General features: G+C 41.8%; 1 protein-coding gene across 5 annotated transcripts in view; it reads right to left on the minus strand.

Moving 5' to 3' along the window:
* The window catches only part of LOC133578367 (plakophilin-4-like), a 70,528-nt gene that overhangs the window by 34,957 nt on the left and 17,332 nt on the right, over positions 1–18,239 (minus strand). For 2 of the 5 annotated variants that reach the window (XM_061932741.2, XM_061932736.2), the window contains exons 3-10: positions 17,951–18,063; positions 15,932–15,966; positions 15,480–15,590; positions 14,471–14,625; positions 13,954–14,407; positions 5,126–5,296; positions 611–812; positions 354–486 (exon numbers count right to left, since the gene is read on the minus strand). In XM_061932741.2, coding sequence (XP_061788725.1) covers positions 354–486; positions 611–812; positions 5,126–5,296; positions 13,954–14,407; positions 14,471–14,625; positions 15,480–15,590; positions 15,932–15,966; positions 17,951–18,063 — 1,374 coding nt within the window. The remainder of the gene's footprint in view (positions 1–353; positions 487–610; positions 813–5,125; positions 5,297–13,953; positions 14,408–14,470; positions 14,626–15,479; positions 15,591–15,931; positions 15,967–17,950; positions 18,064–18,239) is intronic. The other 3 variants (XM_061932740.2, XM_061932739.2, XM_061932738.2) reach the window with 3 other exon arrangements.

Raw genomic sequence — 18,239 nt, forward strand, 5'->3', positions numbered from 1 at the left:
CTTACTTGAGTACAATTTCTGGCTACTCTACCCACCTCTGGTCACGTGTTGCTGGCATCAAATTCTAAAGTTAATGATTATTTGCAACAACAAAAAAAGTTTATCAGTTTGAACATCAAATATGTTGTCTTTGTAGCATATTCAACTGGATATGGGTTGAAAAGGATTTGCAAATCATTGTATTCCGTTTATATTTACATCTAACACAATTTCCCAACTCATATGGAAACAGGGTTTGTACTTAGATTTCAGTTTTTGCAGTGTGCACGGCTCTTAACGGCTCTATCAATCCTTTGTCTATCAATACTAGACTACGGACTTCATTCTGTGTGTCCCCCAGTCTGCCCCTTTACCTCCACTTTGGTCCTGTTGTCTCCAAAGCACAGGTGCTGCAAATAAGCGGCGGCGTTGCACTGCACGGAGGGGAAGTGGTGCTGCAGCATATGGATGACCTCCGGCAGCTCGGGGTCTCGCCACGCAAACTCCCTGGGGGTGAATAAGAGCGGGAAGACTAATTGAGTTTCGACTTTATCTCGTTTCTGCTGAAGTCTCTTCATTAATGTTCTTTTTTTTTTTTTTTGAAGTCAAGAGGTCGTTTCTTCCTGTTCACCTGGGGTCTTTGTGGATGCTCTCTATGGATGGCGTGCGGGTGACCATCCGCTCAACCAGATTAGAGTGCCGGTGAGAGAAAACGGAGTCGCCGGGGACCCTGAAGGAATCGACGTACACGGTGGCGTTATTCAGTCCGTAGTTGCTTCTTTGGTACGGCAGCGTGCTGCAGTGGCTTGTGGTGCGAGGGAGGGTCCCCACAGCTGAAAGAAGTCAAACCAGGATGAAGGAAAGGTGAGCTTTTGTCCCTTAGGAGCTGCACACAAAGTTCTCTTAAACACATTTCTATAGACCGGCGTCTCCAAACCCTAAGTACCTTCTGCCATCTGTCAATACACTTCACTGGCATACATCGATCATTTATTTCATTATTTTTGGACCAATTAAGTGAAATTGGATCATTTCCCGTGGGAATACCTGAGGATTTGTCACGGTGCACTTATGTGACATGACCATACTTGCCAACCCTCCCGGATTTTTCTGGGAGACTCCCGAAATTCAGCGCCTCTCCCGAAAACCTCCCGGGACAAATTTTCTCCCAAAAATCTCCCGAAATTCAGGCGGAGCTGGAAGCCACGCCCCCCTCCAGCTCCATGCGGACCTGAGTGACGTCAGGTGCGCAACACCGCGTAAATCGTTGGCCAACCAAAAAGTAACCCCAGTACGCTATAGCCAACATTCACCAGGAGATGGCAACAGACAAACATAGATCACTCTATTACATTCCTCCCCTTTTTTTCGGGATGGTGTCCTGCTGGCCCCACTATGGACTGGACTCTTACTATTATGTTGGATCCACTATGGACTGGACTCTCACAATATTATGTCAGACCCACTCGACATCCATTGCTTTCGGTCTCCCCTAGAGGGGGGGGGTTACCCACATATGCGGTCCTCTCCAAGGTTTCTCATAGTCATTCACATCGACGTCCCACTGGGGTGAGTTTTTCCTTGCCCGTATGTGGGCTTTGTACCGAGGATGTCGTTGTGGCTTGTGCAGCCCTTTGAGACACTTGTGATTTAGGGCTATATAAATAAAGATTGATTGATTGATTGATTTTAGAAATGTATAGAATTTACTCAAAATAAATAAACAACCCAACCAAAAAATGCAGCAGCTCAATTAAAAACTGTACTTAAGCCACATTCTTTTCTTTTTTTTTTTTTAGTACTGAACTCTTAACCCTCATTTGTAATAAATAACATGCTTATTACACAAACAGTATTTGTACACCTTTAACACAGATTTTTATACTGTCTTCAGAGCTTCAGTTTTTTTGGTGGTACTCGAAACCTTTCTGGGTACCTGCGAAAGGGTGTTCAGCATGGTTAGAAAAATAGTGACAGAGAATAGAACAAGGATGGACAATTCAACCCTTAACTCAACAATGAGTAGATGAGTGTTACGTGTGTGTATATGTGTAAATAAATGAACACTGAAATTCAAGTATTTCTTTTATTTATATATATATATATATATTTATAATAAGATAAATATATATATAGCTAGAATTCACTGAAAGTCAAGTATTTCTTATATATATATATATATATATATATATATATATATATATATATATATGAAATACTTGACTTGGTATGTACTCCTCCCCTCTTAGCCCCGCCCCCAACCACGCCCCCGCCCCGCCCCGACCACGCCCCCTACCCCCCGAAATCGGAGGTCTCAAGGTTGGCAAGTATGGACATGACACAGTGGTTGGGAATTACTTTGAACAAAAAGGAGTCACTCTAGATATGTATGTAAACAAGTATTGTCCTCCTTGCACTACATAATTCTATTGTAAACCATTAATCTTATCAGCAGATCTGTTTTTCACAATTGCTCTACTGTAAATAACAAGGACTTGCTACACTCATGTTGTGGTTTTAATACAAAACCAGTCAAGTTGGCACGTTGTGTAAATAATGGTAAATAAAAACAGAATACAATGATTTGCCAATAGTTTCCAAAAACAATTTGAAATGTGGACTCGTCAGACCACAGAATACTTTTCCACTCTGTATCAGTCCATCTTAGATGAGCTCGGCCCCAGCGAAGCCGGCGGCGTTTCTGGCTGTTGTTGATAAATGGCTTTGGCTCTGCATAGTAGAGTTTTAACTTGCACTTACAGATGTAGCGACCGACTGTAGTTACTGACAGTGGTTTTCTGAAGTGTTCCTGAGCCCATGTGGTGATATCCTTTACACACTGATGTGGCTTTTTGATGCAGTACCGCCTGAGGGATCGAAGGTCACGGGCACTCAATGTTAAGTGCAGTGACTTCTCCAGGTTCTCTGAATTTTTTGATGATATCACACACTGTAGATCAGTGGTTCTCAAATGGGGGTACTTGAAGGTATGCCAAGGAGTACGTGAGATTTTTTTTAAATGTCTGTCAAAAAGAACTGTGAAAAGAAATGCAACAATGCAATATTCAGTGTTGACAGCTAGATTTTTGTGGACATGTTCCATAAATATTGATGTTAAAGATGTATTTTTTTGTGAAGAAATGTTTAGAATTAAGTTCATGAATCTAGATAGATCTCTATTACAATCCCCAAAGAGGGCACTTTAAGTTGATGATTACTTCTATGTGTAGAAATCTTTATTTATAATTGAATCACTTGTTTATTTTTCAACAAGTTTTTAGTTATTTTTATATCTTTTTTTCCCAAATACCGCATTTTTCGGAGTATAAGTCGCACCTGCCGAAAATGCATAATAAAAAAGGAAAAAACATATATAAGTCGCACTGGAGCCCGGCCAAATTAGGAAAAAAACTGCGACTTATAGTCCGAAAAATACGGTAGTTCAAGAAAGACCACAACAAATGAGCAATATTTTGCACTGCTATACAATTTAATAAATCAGAAACTGATGACATAGTGCTGTATTTTACTTCTTTATCTCCTTTTTTCAACCAAAACTGCTTTGCTCTGATTAGTGGGTACTTGAATTAAAAAAAATTTCACAGGGGGTATCACTGAAAAAAGGTTGAGAACCACTGCTGTAGATGGTGAAATCCCTAAATTCCTTGCAATAGCTGGTTGAGAAAGGTTTTTCTTAAACTGTTGGACAATTTGCTCACGCATTTGTTGACAAAGTGGTGACCCTCGCCCCATCCTTGTTTGTGAATGACTGAGCATTTCATGGAAGCTGCTTTTATACCCAATCATGGCACCCACCTGTTCCCAATTTGCCTGTTCACCTGTGGGATGTTCCAAATAAGTGTTGGATGAGCGTTCCTCAACTCTTTTTTGCCACTTGTGCCAGCTTTTTTTTTTTAAACATGTTGCAGGCATTAAATTCCAAATGAGCTAATATTTGCAAAAAATAACTAAGTTTCTCATTTCGGACATTAAGTATCTTGTCTTTGCAGTCTATTCAATTGAATGTAAGTTGAAAAGGATTTGCAAATCATTGTATTCTGTTTTTATTTATCATTTACACAACGTGACAACTTCACTGGTTTTGGGTTTTGTAACAGCAGTATTAAAAGCTCTAAAAAAATTTTTTTAAATATATGTATGCATTTTTAGCCCTTTTTAAAAAAAAGAAAATACATGCACATGCGTCATGAACAATGACACACATTAGAACAGTGTTTTTCAACCTCTGTGTGAGATACAGTCTGGTGTGCCGTGGGAGATTATCTAATTTCACCTATTTGGGTTATTTTTTGCAAACCAGTAATTATATTCTGCAAATGATGTGTTGTTGTTGAGTGTCGGTGCTGTCTAGACCTCGACAGAGTAACCGTGTAATACTCTTCCATATCAGTAGGTGGCAGCAGGTAGCTAATTGCTTTGGAGATGTCAGAAACAGCGGGAGGCAGGGTGCAGGTAAAAAGGTATCTAATGCTTAAAAAAAAAAAGGTGAGTGCCCCTAAGAAAAGGCATTGAAGCTTAGGGAAGGCTATGCAGAACGAAACTAAAACTGAACTGGCTACAAAGTAAACAAAAACAGAATGCTGGACGACAGCAAAGACTTACTGTGGAGCAAAGACAAAGTACATCCAAACATGACATGACAATCAACAATGTCCCCACAAAGAAGGATAAAAACAACTGAAATATTATTGATTGCTAAAACAAAGTAGATGCGGGAAATATCGCTCAAAGGAAGACATGAAACTGCTACAGGAAAATACAAAAATTAATGAGGAAAAAGCCACCAAAATAGGAGCGCAAGACAAGAACTAAAACACAACACACAGAAAGACACAAAAAAACTCCAAATAAGTCAGGGTGTGATGTGACAGGTGGTGACAGTACACCTACTTTGAGACAAGAGCTATAGTGATGCATGCTTGGTTATGGTTTAAAGTGATATGCAACAATTGCGACGACGACTTTTTACTGTCTACTGAGTTTTGTTTTTTAATGATTTCTGCTGCCGGATTTTTTCAACACAAAAAATGTGCCTCGGTTCAAAAAAAAGGTTGAAAAACACTGCTTTAGACGACGACATCTACAAGAAACAATCTGCAATGTGAGTGCAGCTGATATACTGTACCTGCGCCTGTCCCATACAGGGAGCCCTGCAGGTCGTGAGAGGGGCTGTGGTACAGCGGGCTGTGGAAGGTGTGCTCGTCAAACACTGGCGTCATGTGACAATCAGGAGACAACGCCGCTCTCAGATCGGGGTCGATTTGTCCTGACTGAGAGGCGTAGGTGCTGTGAAGGCCTGCAGGTGTGCACACACAACGACAGCGTTGTTTACTGTGTGTAAGCAGTAGGGGTGTAACGGTACACAAAAATTTTGGTTCGGTACGTACCTCGGTTTAGAGGTTCATTTTCGGTACAGTAAGAAAACATAATATACATTTTTTGGTTATTTATTTACCAAATTTAAAAACAATGGCTTTATCCTTTTAACATTGGGAACACTATAATAATTCTGCCCACGTTAATCAACATTAAACTGCCTCAAGTTGTTGCTCAGATTAAATACAATGACAAAACTTTTCTTCTACATATAAAAAGTGCAACATTAAACAGTTTCAAGTCAACTCATCATGCTTAATTTATTACAGCATTTGGGAAGCCTGTAATTAATTTTTATTATGTAAATGTTATATTTTTATCAACATGTGATAGCAGGGACCCTGCCATTCAAAACTAGGCTGCTGCATTACTAATGATTCATGTAACTATAGCTGAAAAAATAGTACAATAGCAATAGGAGAGACTATTCCATACCTGCCAACTTTTGAAATCAGAAAAACCTAGTAGCCAGGGTCCAGGGGTTGCAGGCCCCGGTAGGTCTAGGACAAAGTCCTGGTGGGGGGGTTCAGGCTTCGCCCCCCCGACGCAAAATGATTATTAGCATTCAGACAGGTTAAAATGTTGCTAAAACCATCACTTTTCTATCAGTCACAGTGACTTTTCAAAACAAAAATATTACAGCAAAAATCATATGGGTTGATTGACATGTTTATTCTGTAAGCTAACTTCAATAGTTTGAAATTATTTTGACAGTTAATGCCAGTTATCCTGTCAACCTTTCACAAGACTTCAATTTGTTAATTGAAAGTATAAACAGTATAAACACTTTTTACAGTAAACAAATGGTAAAACAGTACTAAACAATTCCATAAAAAAAAAAAATTGGTGTCATTATTAACTTTCTGTCCAAGATTGTATAATCTACTGCCTTGTTCAATTGTAAAAAATATTCTGTGCCTAAAATTCACATTTCTATCACAATTATCATACTGTAAACATGGTAAGCTAACTTCATTAAAATTAATTGTCCTGTCAATAGCATGGAATTACAATTCAAATGTAGTTTTTTTGTAAGCCTTTCAAAAGAATTCAAAATATGAAAAATTAATGAAAATTAATTTAAGCCATCAGACACTTGAAAAGTGGCACATCACATCTCTAATGTAATCATTTGAACTTTTCAACAGAAATAGCACTGCAAAAATATTAAGGACATACTTCTGTATTTTGGTAGTTATGCTGTCAACATTTAACAAGATTTCTTCAACTTGGACTTGAAAGCATAAATAGTATAAACACTTTTAACAGTATAACAGTACTAAACAATTCCAATAGATAACATTGGTGTCATTACCTTTTTGTGGCTAAAATCCGAAAAACGTTGAAAGTTTTCCACTTGTATCGCTAGCAACGGCATTAGACTTGTTTTTTTGTCCCAACGTGGTCTTTTACATCGCTAATTCCTCCGTGTCCGATCGAAAAATCTTGTCTGCACAAGGTGCAATTCGCGTAGTTTTCACCCTTTTTGGAACGGATAATTATTCCCGGATAGGCTTTTGAATATTCTTCACGGAATGACTGCAGTTTTCTTTTCGGTTTAAGACTCGTTTGCGATTTTTCTCCGGCTGATTCCATGATCGTTCGCTCGTTTGGAAACAATGGCAACAGGTGCCTCGTGCTTGGCAGCGGTGCTATAAATAGCCTCGCGCATGGCATTCGGAATGGCTCGATAGGAAGTTACGGGAAGCAGTGTCGATTGTTATTATTGTTACGCGATTTCGTGAATAAAACTTAAAAAAAAAAAATATTTTTTTAAATGAATGAAAAACCGTATTTTTTATCACTGCAACCGTAACCCGGAATAGGTTGATGAAAACCGTACTAATTACGGGAAAACCGGAGTAGTTGGCAGGTATGCTATTCATCCCTGAACACCATGGAGTTCATGTAGGCTTAATGATGCACTTACATTATTATATCAACTATCAGAGACAGAAACTCTTCATTTAACATAATGTCCTGCTTCAACACAGCTCAATCAACACAGAAAAAGGTAAAGTAAAATAACAGACAGACAGGGCTTTGCTGTCCGTAACACACACACACACCGCAAAATGAGCTAACGTTACGCTAAAAGCTAATTAGCCTTCACCTCAAGCCAGGATTGCGAGCGAGCTGAGTTGCCGTTTGTTTCTAGAACGTCGACGGGCTCATAGTGATGTTACTAGTAGTTGACTGGGAGGTGTTTATTATCATTTGGGGAGAGTCCGCTGCCTGATGATTACCTGCTAAACACTGACTACATGTGCTCTGAATACGCACTGCTGATTGGCTGTTACCGCTCTGTTTGTAACCAATCAGATGGTTGTGTGGGTGAGACAATGCTGGGTGCTGTGTAGAGTACTGACAGAGACAGAGGCAGAAAAAGTGGAGCAGCTTGTTAAGACTTTAGCCATACTTGCCAACCTTGAGACCTCCGAATTTCGTGAGGGGGGGGGGGGGGGGGGGGGGGTGCGGGGCGTGGTTGGGGGCGTGGTTAAGAGGGGAGCTAGAATGCACCAAGTCAAGTATTTTATATATATATATATATATGTCTTAATAAGATTATCTAAAAAATAGTGCTCGATACCGTGGTAGAGCGCAATATATGTATGTGTGGGGGAAAAAAATCACAAGACTACTTCATCTCTACAGGCCTGTTTCATGAGGGGTTCCCTCAAGGGATACCACCACGGTATCGAGCACTATTTTTTTGGATAACCTTATTAAGACATATATATATATATCTAAATCCTGACAATATGAAAACAAAACTGTGTTTAGATAATTGATACTTCAAACTTGCATAAATAAATATTAAGGAATATAACATAACTTGACTTCTGAGAGCTTCAAAATGTAATGAATAAAATGTTAAAGTTGTTGATAAACAAGCAATTATTTTAATAATTAAATATGGTCATTTTAAATGAATTATTATGATCATTTAAAATTAATTATTTCAAATATGTTTATTTTAATGTATAATTCTATGGCTGAATGTAATAAGGAGTCAGAAAAAATACAAATAAAAATATAATTCATTTAGCACGGTTTTCATCAACCTATTCCGGGTTACGGTTGCAGTGATAAAAAATACGGTTTTTCATTAATTTAAAAAAAAAATTGTTTTTTAAGTTTTATTCACGAAATCGCGTAACAACAATGACAATCGACACTGCTTCCCGTAACTTCCTATCGAGCCATTCCGAATGCCATGCGCGAGGCTATTTATAGCACCGCTGCCAAGCACGAGACACCAGTTGCCATTGTTTCCAAACGAGCGAACGATCATGGAATCAGTCGGAGAAAAATCGCAAACGAGTCTTAAACCGAAAAGAAAACTGCAGTCATTCCGTGAAGAATATTCAAAAGCCTATCCGGGAATAATTATCCGTTCCAAAAAGGGTGAAAACTACGCGAATTGCACCTTGTGCAGACAAGATTTTTCGATCGGACACGGAGGAATTAGCGATGTAAAAGACCACGTTGGGACAAAAAAAACACAAGTCTAATGCCGTTGCTAGCGATACAAGTGGAAAACTTTCAACGTTTTTTCGGATTTTAGCCACAAAAAGGTAATGACACCAATGTTATCTATTGGAATTGTTTAGTACTGTTAAAAGTGTTTATACTATTTATGCTTTCAAGTCCAAGTTGAAGAAATCTTGTTAAATGTTGACAGCATAACTACCAAAATACAGAAGTATGTCCTTAATATTTTTGCAGTGCTATTTCTGTTGAAAAGTTCAAATGATTACATTAGAGATGTGATGTGCCACTTTTCAAGTGTCTGATGGCTTAAATTAATTTTCATTAATTTTTCATATTTTGAATTCTTTTGAAAGGCTTACAAAAAAACTACATTTGAATTGTAATTCCATGCTATTGACAGGACTATTAATTTTAATGAAGTTAGCTTACCATGTTTACAGTATGATAATTGTGATAGAAATGTGAATTTTAGGCACAGAATATTTTTTTACAATTGAACAAGGCAGTAGATTATACAAGCTTGGACAGAAAGTTAATAATGACACCAATTTTTTTTTTTAATGGAATTGTTTAGTACTGTTTTACCATTTGTTTACTGTAAAAAGTGTTTATACTGTTTATACTTTCAATTAACAAATTGAAGTCTTGTGAAAGGTTGACAGGATAACTGGCATTAACTGTCAAAATAATTAACTATTGAAGTTAGTTTACAGAATAAACATGTCAATCAACCCATATGATTTTTGCTGTAATATTTTTGTTTTGAAAAGTCACTGTGACTGATAGAAAAGTGATGGTTTTAGCAACATTTTAACCTGTCTGAATGCTAATAATCATTTTGCGTTGGGGGGCGAAGCCTGAACCCCCCACCAGGACTTTGTCCTGGACCTACCGGGGCCTGCGGCCCTTGGCTACTAGGTTTTTCTGATTTCAAAAGTTGGCAGGTATGTAAATATGTGTCTGTTGCTCATTATCTGCCTGTAATCTGGGATTATTCTGGATGGGATGGATAACTTGGAATGAGGACTTTGGGCGACGTAGCAGAAAATCACTTAACTGGAGAAGAGGATATATTCGGTGTAGTTCAGTGCCTTTGAAAAACATGCTAGAGTCTACTCTTCCATGTGGAAGCACAACAAATGCGCACAAAGGCTGCAAGAGCGTGTGTGCACTTAAGCAATGCATCAAGAATAAAGCAGATGCTGATGGCAGACTAAAAGCCTTTGGCTGCTGCCAGATGATAATCAGCTGATGGCTTTGTGATAGGAACCTCGCTATGTGGGTCAGTGGGAGAGGCTTAGTGACTCTGTGTTGTCGCAGCATCAGCAGGTTGGAAGCTGATGGAGATGTGTCATGTTTGGTCTCATGATGAACAAAATGTTGAGTTCTTGATAGAAGTAGTTTACTCGTGAAGATGCTGCTTTTAAAGAAGTACTAAGAACTATGCAGACAGCCCCACTGATGAGACCTTAAAGTAACCTACTCAGTGGCCTTGAGGTTAGAGTGTCCGCCCTGAGATGGGTAGGTTGCGAGTTCAAACCCCGGCCGAGTCATACCAAAGACCATAAAAATGGGAGCCATTACCCATTGGCACTCAGCAGCAAGGGTTGGAATTTGGGGTTAAATCACCAAAAATGATTCCCAAGCGCTGCTCACTGCTCCCCTCACCTCCCAGGGGGGTGAACAAGGGTGATGGGTCAAATGCAGAGAACACTTTTCACCACACCTAGTGTGTGTGTGTGTGACAATCATTGGTACTTTAACTTTAAATGTTAAATCAAAAGCCATACTTGCCAACCCTCCCGAATTTTCCGGGAGACTCCCGAAATTCAGCGCCTCTCCCGAAAACCTCCCGGGACAAATATTCTCCCGGAAATCTCCCGATTTTCAGCCGGAACTGGAAGCCACGCCCCCCTCCAGCTCCATGCGGACCTGACTGAGGACAGCCTTTTTTCATGACGGGACGACAACAGGGTGACAAGAACTAAATCATCCAGACTAGAGATAAATTGTATTATTATGTTTATCTTACCTAAAAATAAATATATTCATTAATTAAAAATAAATAAATACATTCTTACTATATTTTGCTAAAAACATCAAAATTAATTGTATTTTTATTTGTATTTTTTCCTGACTCCTTATTACATCCAGCCATAGAATTATACATTAAAATAAACATATTTGAAGTAATTGATTTTAAATGATCATAATAATTCATTTAAAATGACCATATTTAATTATTAAAATAATTGCTTGTTTATCAACAACTTTAGCATTTTATTCATTACATTTTGAAACTCTCAGAAGCCAAGTTATGTTATATTCCTTAATATTTATTTATGCAAGTTTGAAGTATCAATTATCTAAACACAGTTTTGTTTGCATATTTTCAGGATGTGTATATATATATATATATATATATATATATATATATATATATGTATGAAATACTTGACTTGGTGAATTCTAGCTGTCAATATACTCCTCCCCTCTTAACCACCCCCAATCACGCCCCGCCCCACCCCACCCCCGACCACGCCCCCACCCCCCACCTCCCGAAATCAGAGGTCTCAAGGTTGGCAAGTATGTCAAAAGCTCAGTAGTACCTCAACTTATGAGTTAAATTGGTATCTCAAATCAACGTCTCCCACTGAAAAGAACAAAAAAAAACGATACAATAGAAAGTACTACTAAAAACAGCAATAGTTTTATGAAGTAATGTAACAACGAGGTAAGGCATTTACTTCGGAGAGTGAGCCTATACATCCGACCGGCTGCTTCTCCGTCAAACACACCATCCGCGGCTTCTCCATATTTTCATTGGATAAATGTCCGCCGTTTGAATATTATTTTAACAGTCTGGGCTAGCGTGGCTTGATAAGTTGAACAACTTATTGGGGTGTTACCATTTAGTGGTCAATTGTACGGAATATGTACTGTACTGTGCAATCTAATAATACAAGTTTCAATCAATCAATGAATCAAGCCTTCAGACTCATTCTGGAACAGCAGTGACGTGCTAGAATTGCTTTGCCATGTTTTAGATGATTTATTTATTTAATTCAATGAATATCAGCCGCCTTTTCTTCCCAGCACCGTCCTTCAAACTCACTTTCTTCCTTACCACGCATGGAAAACCAAGTCTAACTAAGTTATTTTTAGCGAGTGTTTTAAGCGTGGATTTTACGGGGGTTTACCTAGACTTAGACAAACTTTATTGATCCATCCATCATCTTCCGCTTATCCGAGGTCGGGTCGCGGGGGCAGCAACCTAAGCAGGGAAGCCCAGACTTCCCTCTCCCCAGCCACTTCGTCCAGCTCCTCCCGGGGGATCCCGAGGCGTTCCCAGGCCAGCCGGGAGACATAGTCTACCCAACGTGTCCTGGGTCTTCCCCGTGGCCTCCAACCGGTCGGACGTGCCCGAAACACATCCCTAGGGAGGCGTTCGGGTGGCATCCTGACCAGATGCCCGAACCACCTCATCTGGCTCCTCTCCATGTGGAGGAGCAGCGGCTTTACTTTGAGCTCCTCCCGGATGACAGAGCTTCTCACCCTATCTCTAAGGGAGAGCCCCACCACCCGGCGGAGGAAACTCATTTCAGCCGCTTGTACCCGTGATCTTGTCCTTTCGGTCATAACCCAAAGCTCATGACCATAGGTGAGGATGGGAACGTAGATCGACCGGTAAATTGAGAGCTTTGCCTTCCGGCTCAGCTCCTTCTTCACCACAACGGATCGATACAGCGTCCGCATTACTGAAGACGCCGCACCGATCCGCCTGTCGATCTCACGATACACTCTTCCCTCACTCGTGAACAAGACTCCGAGGTACTTGAACGCCTCCACTTGGGGCAAGATCTCCTCCCCAACCCGCAGATGGCACTCCACCCTTTTCCGGGAGAGAACCATGGACTCGGACTTGGAGGTGCTGATTCTCATTTCAGCCGCTTGTACCCGTGATCTTGTCCTTTCGGTCATAACCCAAAGCTCATGACCATAGGTGAGGATGGGAACGTAGATCGACCGGTAAATTGAGAGCTTTGCCTTCCGGCTCAGCTCCTTCTTCACCACAACGGATCGATACAGCGTCCGCATTACTGAAGACGCCGCACCGATCCGCCTGTCCATCTCACGATCCACTCTTCCCCCACTCGTGAACAAGACTCCGAGGTACTTGAACGCCTCCACTTGGGGCAAGATCTCCTCCCCAACCCGCAGATGGCACTCCACCCTTTTCCGGGAGAGAACCATGGACTCGGACTTGGAGGTGCTGATTCTCATCCCAGTCGCTTAACACTCGGCTGCAAACCGATTTACTTTATTGATCCACAAGGGAAATTGTTCCCACTTTTGACATTTGCTACACAAACTAATGGCGGGGTTGCTTGTGACTCAAGTTGAAATTAGCTAAGGGATACTGTTAGAATAATTGTTTCTAAATTATCACAAAAGCTTTGTATTACATTGAGTTCCTGGCAGGGAGACGGGAGCTGTCTTTGGGGCCTACCAGGAGGAAGGCTCGTAAAACTCCACTGTGACTTCAAAGCGGACAGATGGCAGGATCTGCCCAATTTCCAGACAAACTCTTTTTGAAGTATTTTACGAACTCTCTTTGAACTATTTTATGGAACTCTTTTTGAACTATGTTATGGAACTCTTCATTTGAACTGTTCGGTAACCAAAGGCAACGCTGTTTACGACCCACTTCCCTTTGGAAGCAGCTGTGGTCAGGTGGGGGGAGAAAGTCAAATAAAGAAGGAGTGCAATCTTTTGGCAGAGCGTGGGTGACGCTGTAAGAGGTTACAGGTCGACACATGTTCTCCTCAATATTGAGTCCAAATTGAATTCTGCCTCTGTTTGATTCTTTGCCTCTTGTCTTGTTTAATAGATGTCATCAGTGTTTGAACCTGACAGATACTTATCTCAAAAGACTCTTAAGTTAAGGTACCATTGGAGATACATTCCTTCTCTTGTTTCTGGTCCCTGTGGGAGTTATTGTTCATAATTCTGCCAAGATTTAGAGCATTGTTGGATTTAATGTGTCTCGGTTTGGCTTGAGTGGGCAAGACGGAGACTGACCTATGAGGCTGTCAGGGCGGGGCAGGGCGCTCCTCTGGTACAGGCCGTATGGGTCTGCTCCGTAGGCCAGAGACTGGCTCTGCCTGGGCAGTGTGGAGCCGTAATGTTGGGGCACGGCGGTCATTCCAGAGCGCAGCGGTGACCCCGACATGCCCCTCCCCTCTATGAGGGACAGAGTGGAGCCCAGACGGACCCCGGCGCCCACTCCCATGCCACCCAAGGCCTGCGTGCCGTCAGCTGGGGAAGAAGGCGACGGACAGGAGGGTGGCATGGTGGTCCCAGGGAAGACGGCGGCCAGCGGTTTGGGCTCCGAGAGGATAGGTGAGTCGTAGGTGCTGCCCTGGGACGTTCGCAGGGAGATGCGAGAAGGCGAGACCGTGCCGGCTGTGGCGCAGCCGGGAGACTGACTCCTGGAGGGTAGGGATGTCATCCGTCGTAGGACCCGACCAGATGGCTGAGAGTGCAAGAGAGAAGACGTGAGTCTGCGGTACACTCCGGGATTCCAGATCCATCCTACCTGCCCTGATGCTTGACCCTCAGCTCTCGGGCTTCTTGACAGAGACGCACGGGGCTCCGAACGCACAACATTCTGGTTGCTGTAGTAACTGACGCTGCTGTCCTGATAGCCGCTGTCTGAATAGGAGGTCACGTGAGCCGAGTGGCCGCCCGAGCCTGAGGAGAGAGAGAGAGATACGTCGGTGAGGAAGTGCTTCTTGTGAATCAGCCGGATTTTCTTTTAATCCATTTGCATTTTAGTAACACCTGGGAGTTGAACTTTGCTTGCACTGCCTGCCGAGCGGCTCCAGGCCTATAGACACAACAACACTACACCCTGGACAATGGGCATATGCACACCCTCCCACCCTCACCATTGCTTGATTCCCCTTAGGGGCTATGAACGGCTGAGTAGCGCTTATACAGCTGCAGCTGGCCTCCGTAGCTCCCATTCCCTCCCCTCTGTTGCAAGTTTTGTTGATTCTATGTACATGTTTATGCTCCGACTCCCTCCCCTCTGTTGCAAGTTTTGTTGATTCTAGGTACATGTTTATGATCCCACTCCCTCCCCTCTGTTGCAAGTTTTGTTGATTCTATGTATATGTTTATGCTATGAGGTTTTTTTTTCCTTGGCCTCAGTCTGGACCCCCTCTCTGGAGTCCAGCCTTTGACTGAATATTTTTTTACTCTCGAGTGGGATTGTGCTAAAAATCTCAATGTAAGTACTTCTGACTTTACAGCTTCATCATCACTGGCCTACTTTCTGCTCAGGCAAAAGGAGGAGAAAGCATGTGGGGGATGTTTTATTTTGAGAGCGAGGAAAATATGTAAGAGCTCGTAAATCTTTACTCCGTAGTAACGACTTATCATGTCGTGAAACTCTTGGTCACCCGATGCTACGATCTTATGAAAGTATTGAAAAATCAATGGCTTTTTTGGAATCCGTTCAAAGGCCGTTCCAAAAGTTACTACTGGGGAGATCAGAATATACGAGGTTGATTTTCATTTCCATGTGTGCAGAAGAGACAGACCCTCACTGTCATGCAGAGATGCACGGTCCACTTCAGGCAGGTACTGGCCCTCCTCGGCCCCTTGGCGCCCAGCTTGACATCCAGGTATGGCGCCGCCCTGGGAGTCTCCTTCTGGAAAACATTAGTCAACATTTAGTCCAAAATGCTACAAAGATGCAGCAGCATATAGACAAGTGCCCAATAATATATCATTATTGTAATTCCCCATTCATTCCCATATATTCCAATTAATTCCCATGATTGAATAAGCAAAAAATGGTCAATATTTCCAAACTTCCCGAGCTTAACTTCCCGTGGTAAATTTCCGGAAATTTCCCGAAAACTTTCCACCCCTTTTGAAACCCAGCCATAGGCACTCTAAACTAGTCCATCTCTGCAAGTCTGTGCAGTCACTTCCACAAACCTCCGATCTTCTCTAATAAATGTGTAGTGCAGGAAGAGAGAATTCCTACCGGCAGTCATCCAAGCAAACGACTTCTCAGACGAGCTTAAGCAAGAAGACAGAAGAAACAGAGTCAGTCCAACAAAGTGTTTTCTGTCACTCAAACATCTGTAGTTGAATTATCTGGCAGTTTATAATTTGGAGACATTCTGGGTGAAAAGAAAACGGCCCAAAAAAAATGTAACCAAGTAATTCCCAACAAGGTAGTAGTACTATGTAATATCTGAGGGGGGCTTTGGGTGTGTGTGGGGAACGAGGACGTGCTCTAAATGCAGCACCTGTCCAGGGGGGTCAGTGGGAGGGGTGATGACACATGCAGTGGGCGTGGTCTAAACAGGAAGTAGGTATACGTCATATCTGTTTTTTTAAGAATTCCGCTACTTTATTTGTAGTCCAAACGTCATATTGATTTATGTACAGGCCAAAAGTTTGGACACACCTTCGCATTTTAGTGAGTTTTCTTCATTTTCATGACTATTTACATTGTAGATTGTCACTGAAGACATCAAAACTATGACACCCGTGAAGTGAAAACCATTTCAGTTGACCGCCTCTTGAAGCTCATGGAGAGAATGCCAAGAGTGTGCAAAGCAGTAATCAGGGCAAAGGGTAGCTATTTTGAAAAAAACTACAATATAAAACACGTTTTCAATTATTTCACCTTTTTTTTGTTAAGTACATAACTCCACATGTGTTCATTCATAGTTTTGATGTGACAATCTACAATGTAAAGTGTCAGAATAATTGTATCTAAGTTATCACAAAACTTTGTCTTGCCATGAGTTGCGAGAGGACAAAAGCTGTTTTTGATCCGACCGAGCCTGTAAAACTCCACTGTGTAGGATGGGAAGCGACATGAAGGTGTCGGTTTCTTTGATGTATTGTAATCCACGGAACGATTTTGTCTTGACCCGAGATCTACAAAGCGGAGAGGAAGCAGGGCCTGACCCCCCTCCAGGCACCTTTTCTTTGAACTGTTTTGTGACCAAAGGCAGCGGCTGTTTACGACCCCCCTCCCTTAGAAACAGCTGTTGCCATGTAATCAGGGAAAGTCCAAATAAAAGAGGCGGCGTACAATCTTTTGTCAGAGCGTGGTGGGAGACTGTATAAGGGTACAGGTCTACGCCTTTCTCCTCATTGAGCCAAATTTAATTCTGTCTCTGTCAGGCTTGCCCCTGACAGTTTGGTTGTGTTTTGGTTTTCCCTCTGTGTGTATAGTATTTCCTGTCAGTGCTCTTGTTTTGGTTCTGTTTCCTGTTTCTCCCTGAGTGCTGTGTCCCCTTAGCTGTGGCTGATTGGCACCTGGCCACACCTGGTGTCAATCAGCCAGCTGCTATTTATACCTGCCCTACCCTCCAGTCACTGCTGGATTATTGATTGTCTTTGTCATTTTCATTACTACCTGTCTTAATACTTGCCGATGTAGCTCTGTCTACTTTTGTTTCGCTCTGCTCATGTCCTAGTTCCTTCGTGTCACAGTAAGTGTTTTTGTTTCTTGTCCAAAGTTAGCCTCTGTGCTATTTTAAGTTCATAACCAAGTTTGTTCTCCGCCTTGTGCGCGCCTTTTGTTGTTACCCTTTTGTTTGTTGTTTTGCCTTAGTGTTTAATTAAATCATGTTTTCTCGTACAATGCCTTCCGCCTTCTCTGCATCTTGGGGTTCGGCACCTACAAACTCTGACAGTCTCTGGTTAATTCCTTGCTTCTTTGTCTGTTTAATAGATGTCATCAGTGTTTGAACCTAACATAAATAGCCATGAAAATAAAGAAAACACATTGAATGAGGAGAAGGTGTGTCCAAACTTTTAACCTCTACTGTACATCTTTGACACTTAAGTTAAGATGGTGATCATGTTTGTGCTGGAACACATTAATTTGCATTCCTCCTATTTCCTTTTGTCATTTGTATCCTAACAACTGAGCGGTCAGCCAGCAAATCGTCTTCAACCTTCAAGATTTCGCTGTTTGAAAATAAAATGTCAGTGTTCCTGAAGTGATGGATGGCATTAGTTTCTTCCAGAAGACACCTACCTACTGCTGTCTGCAGCTGGCGACTCAGCTTCCAGCATGCAGCGCTCCAGCTGGCTCGCCACCATCTGACGCTCTTCCTCCAACTCCCGCGTCAGCCGCTCAAACTGCAGCTCCTGCGGAAGACACAAGTAAGCCTCCTTTTTCAACGTCATATTTACTACTTTTCACCTGAAGACGTGCAGGTGGCAGGTTCGGCGCCTTGCCCAAGGGTACATTCCTACATTATTCCATCCGCAGCGGGATTCAAACAGTCCATGTGATCTAACCTTCCCCATTCTGAATTAAATCC

This window comes from Nerophis lumbriciformis, linkage group LG38 (assembly GCF_033978685.3).
Source record: "Nerophis lumbriciformis linkage group LG38, RoL_Nlum_v2.1, whole genome shotgun sequence".
Taxonomy (NCBI): Eukaryota; Metazoa; Chordata; class Actinopteri; order Syngnathiformes; family Syngnathidae; genus Nerophis; species Nerophis lumbriciformis.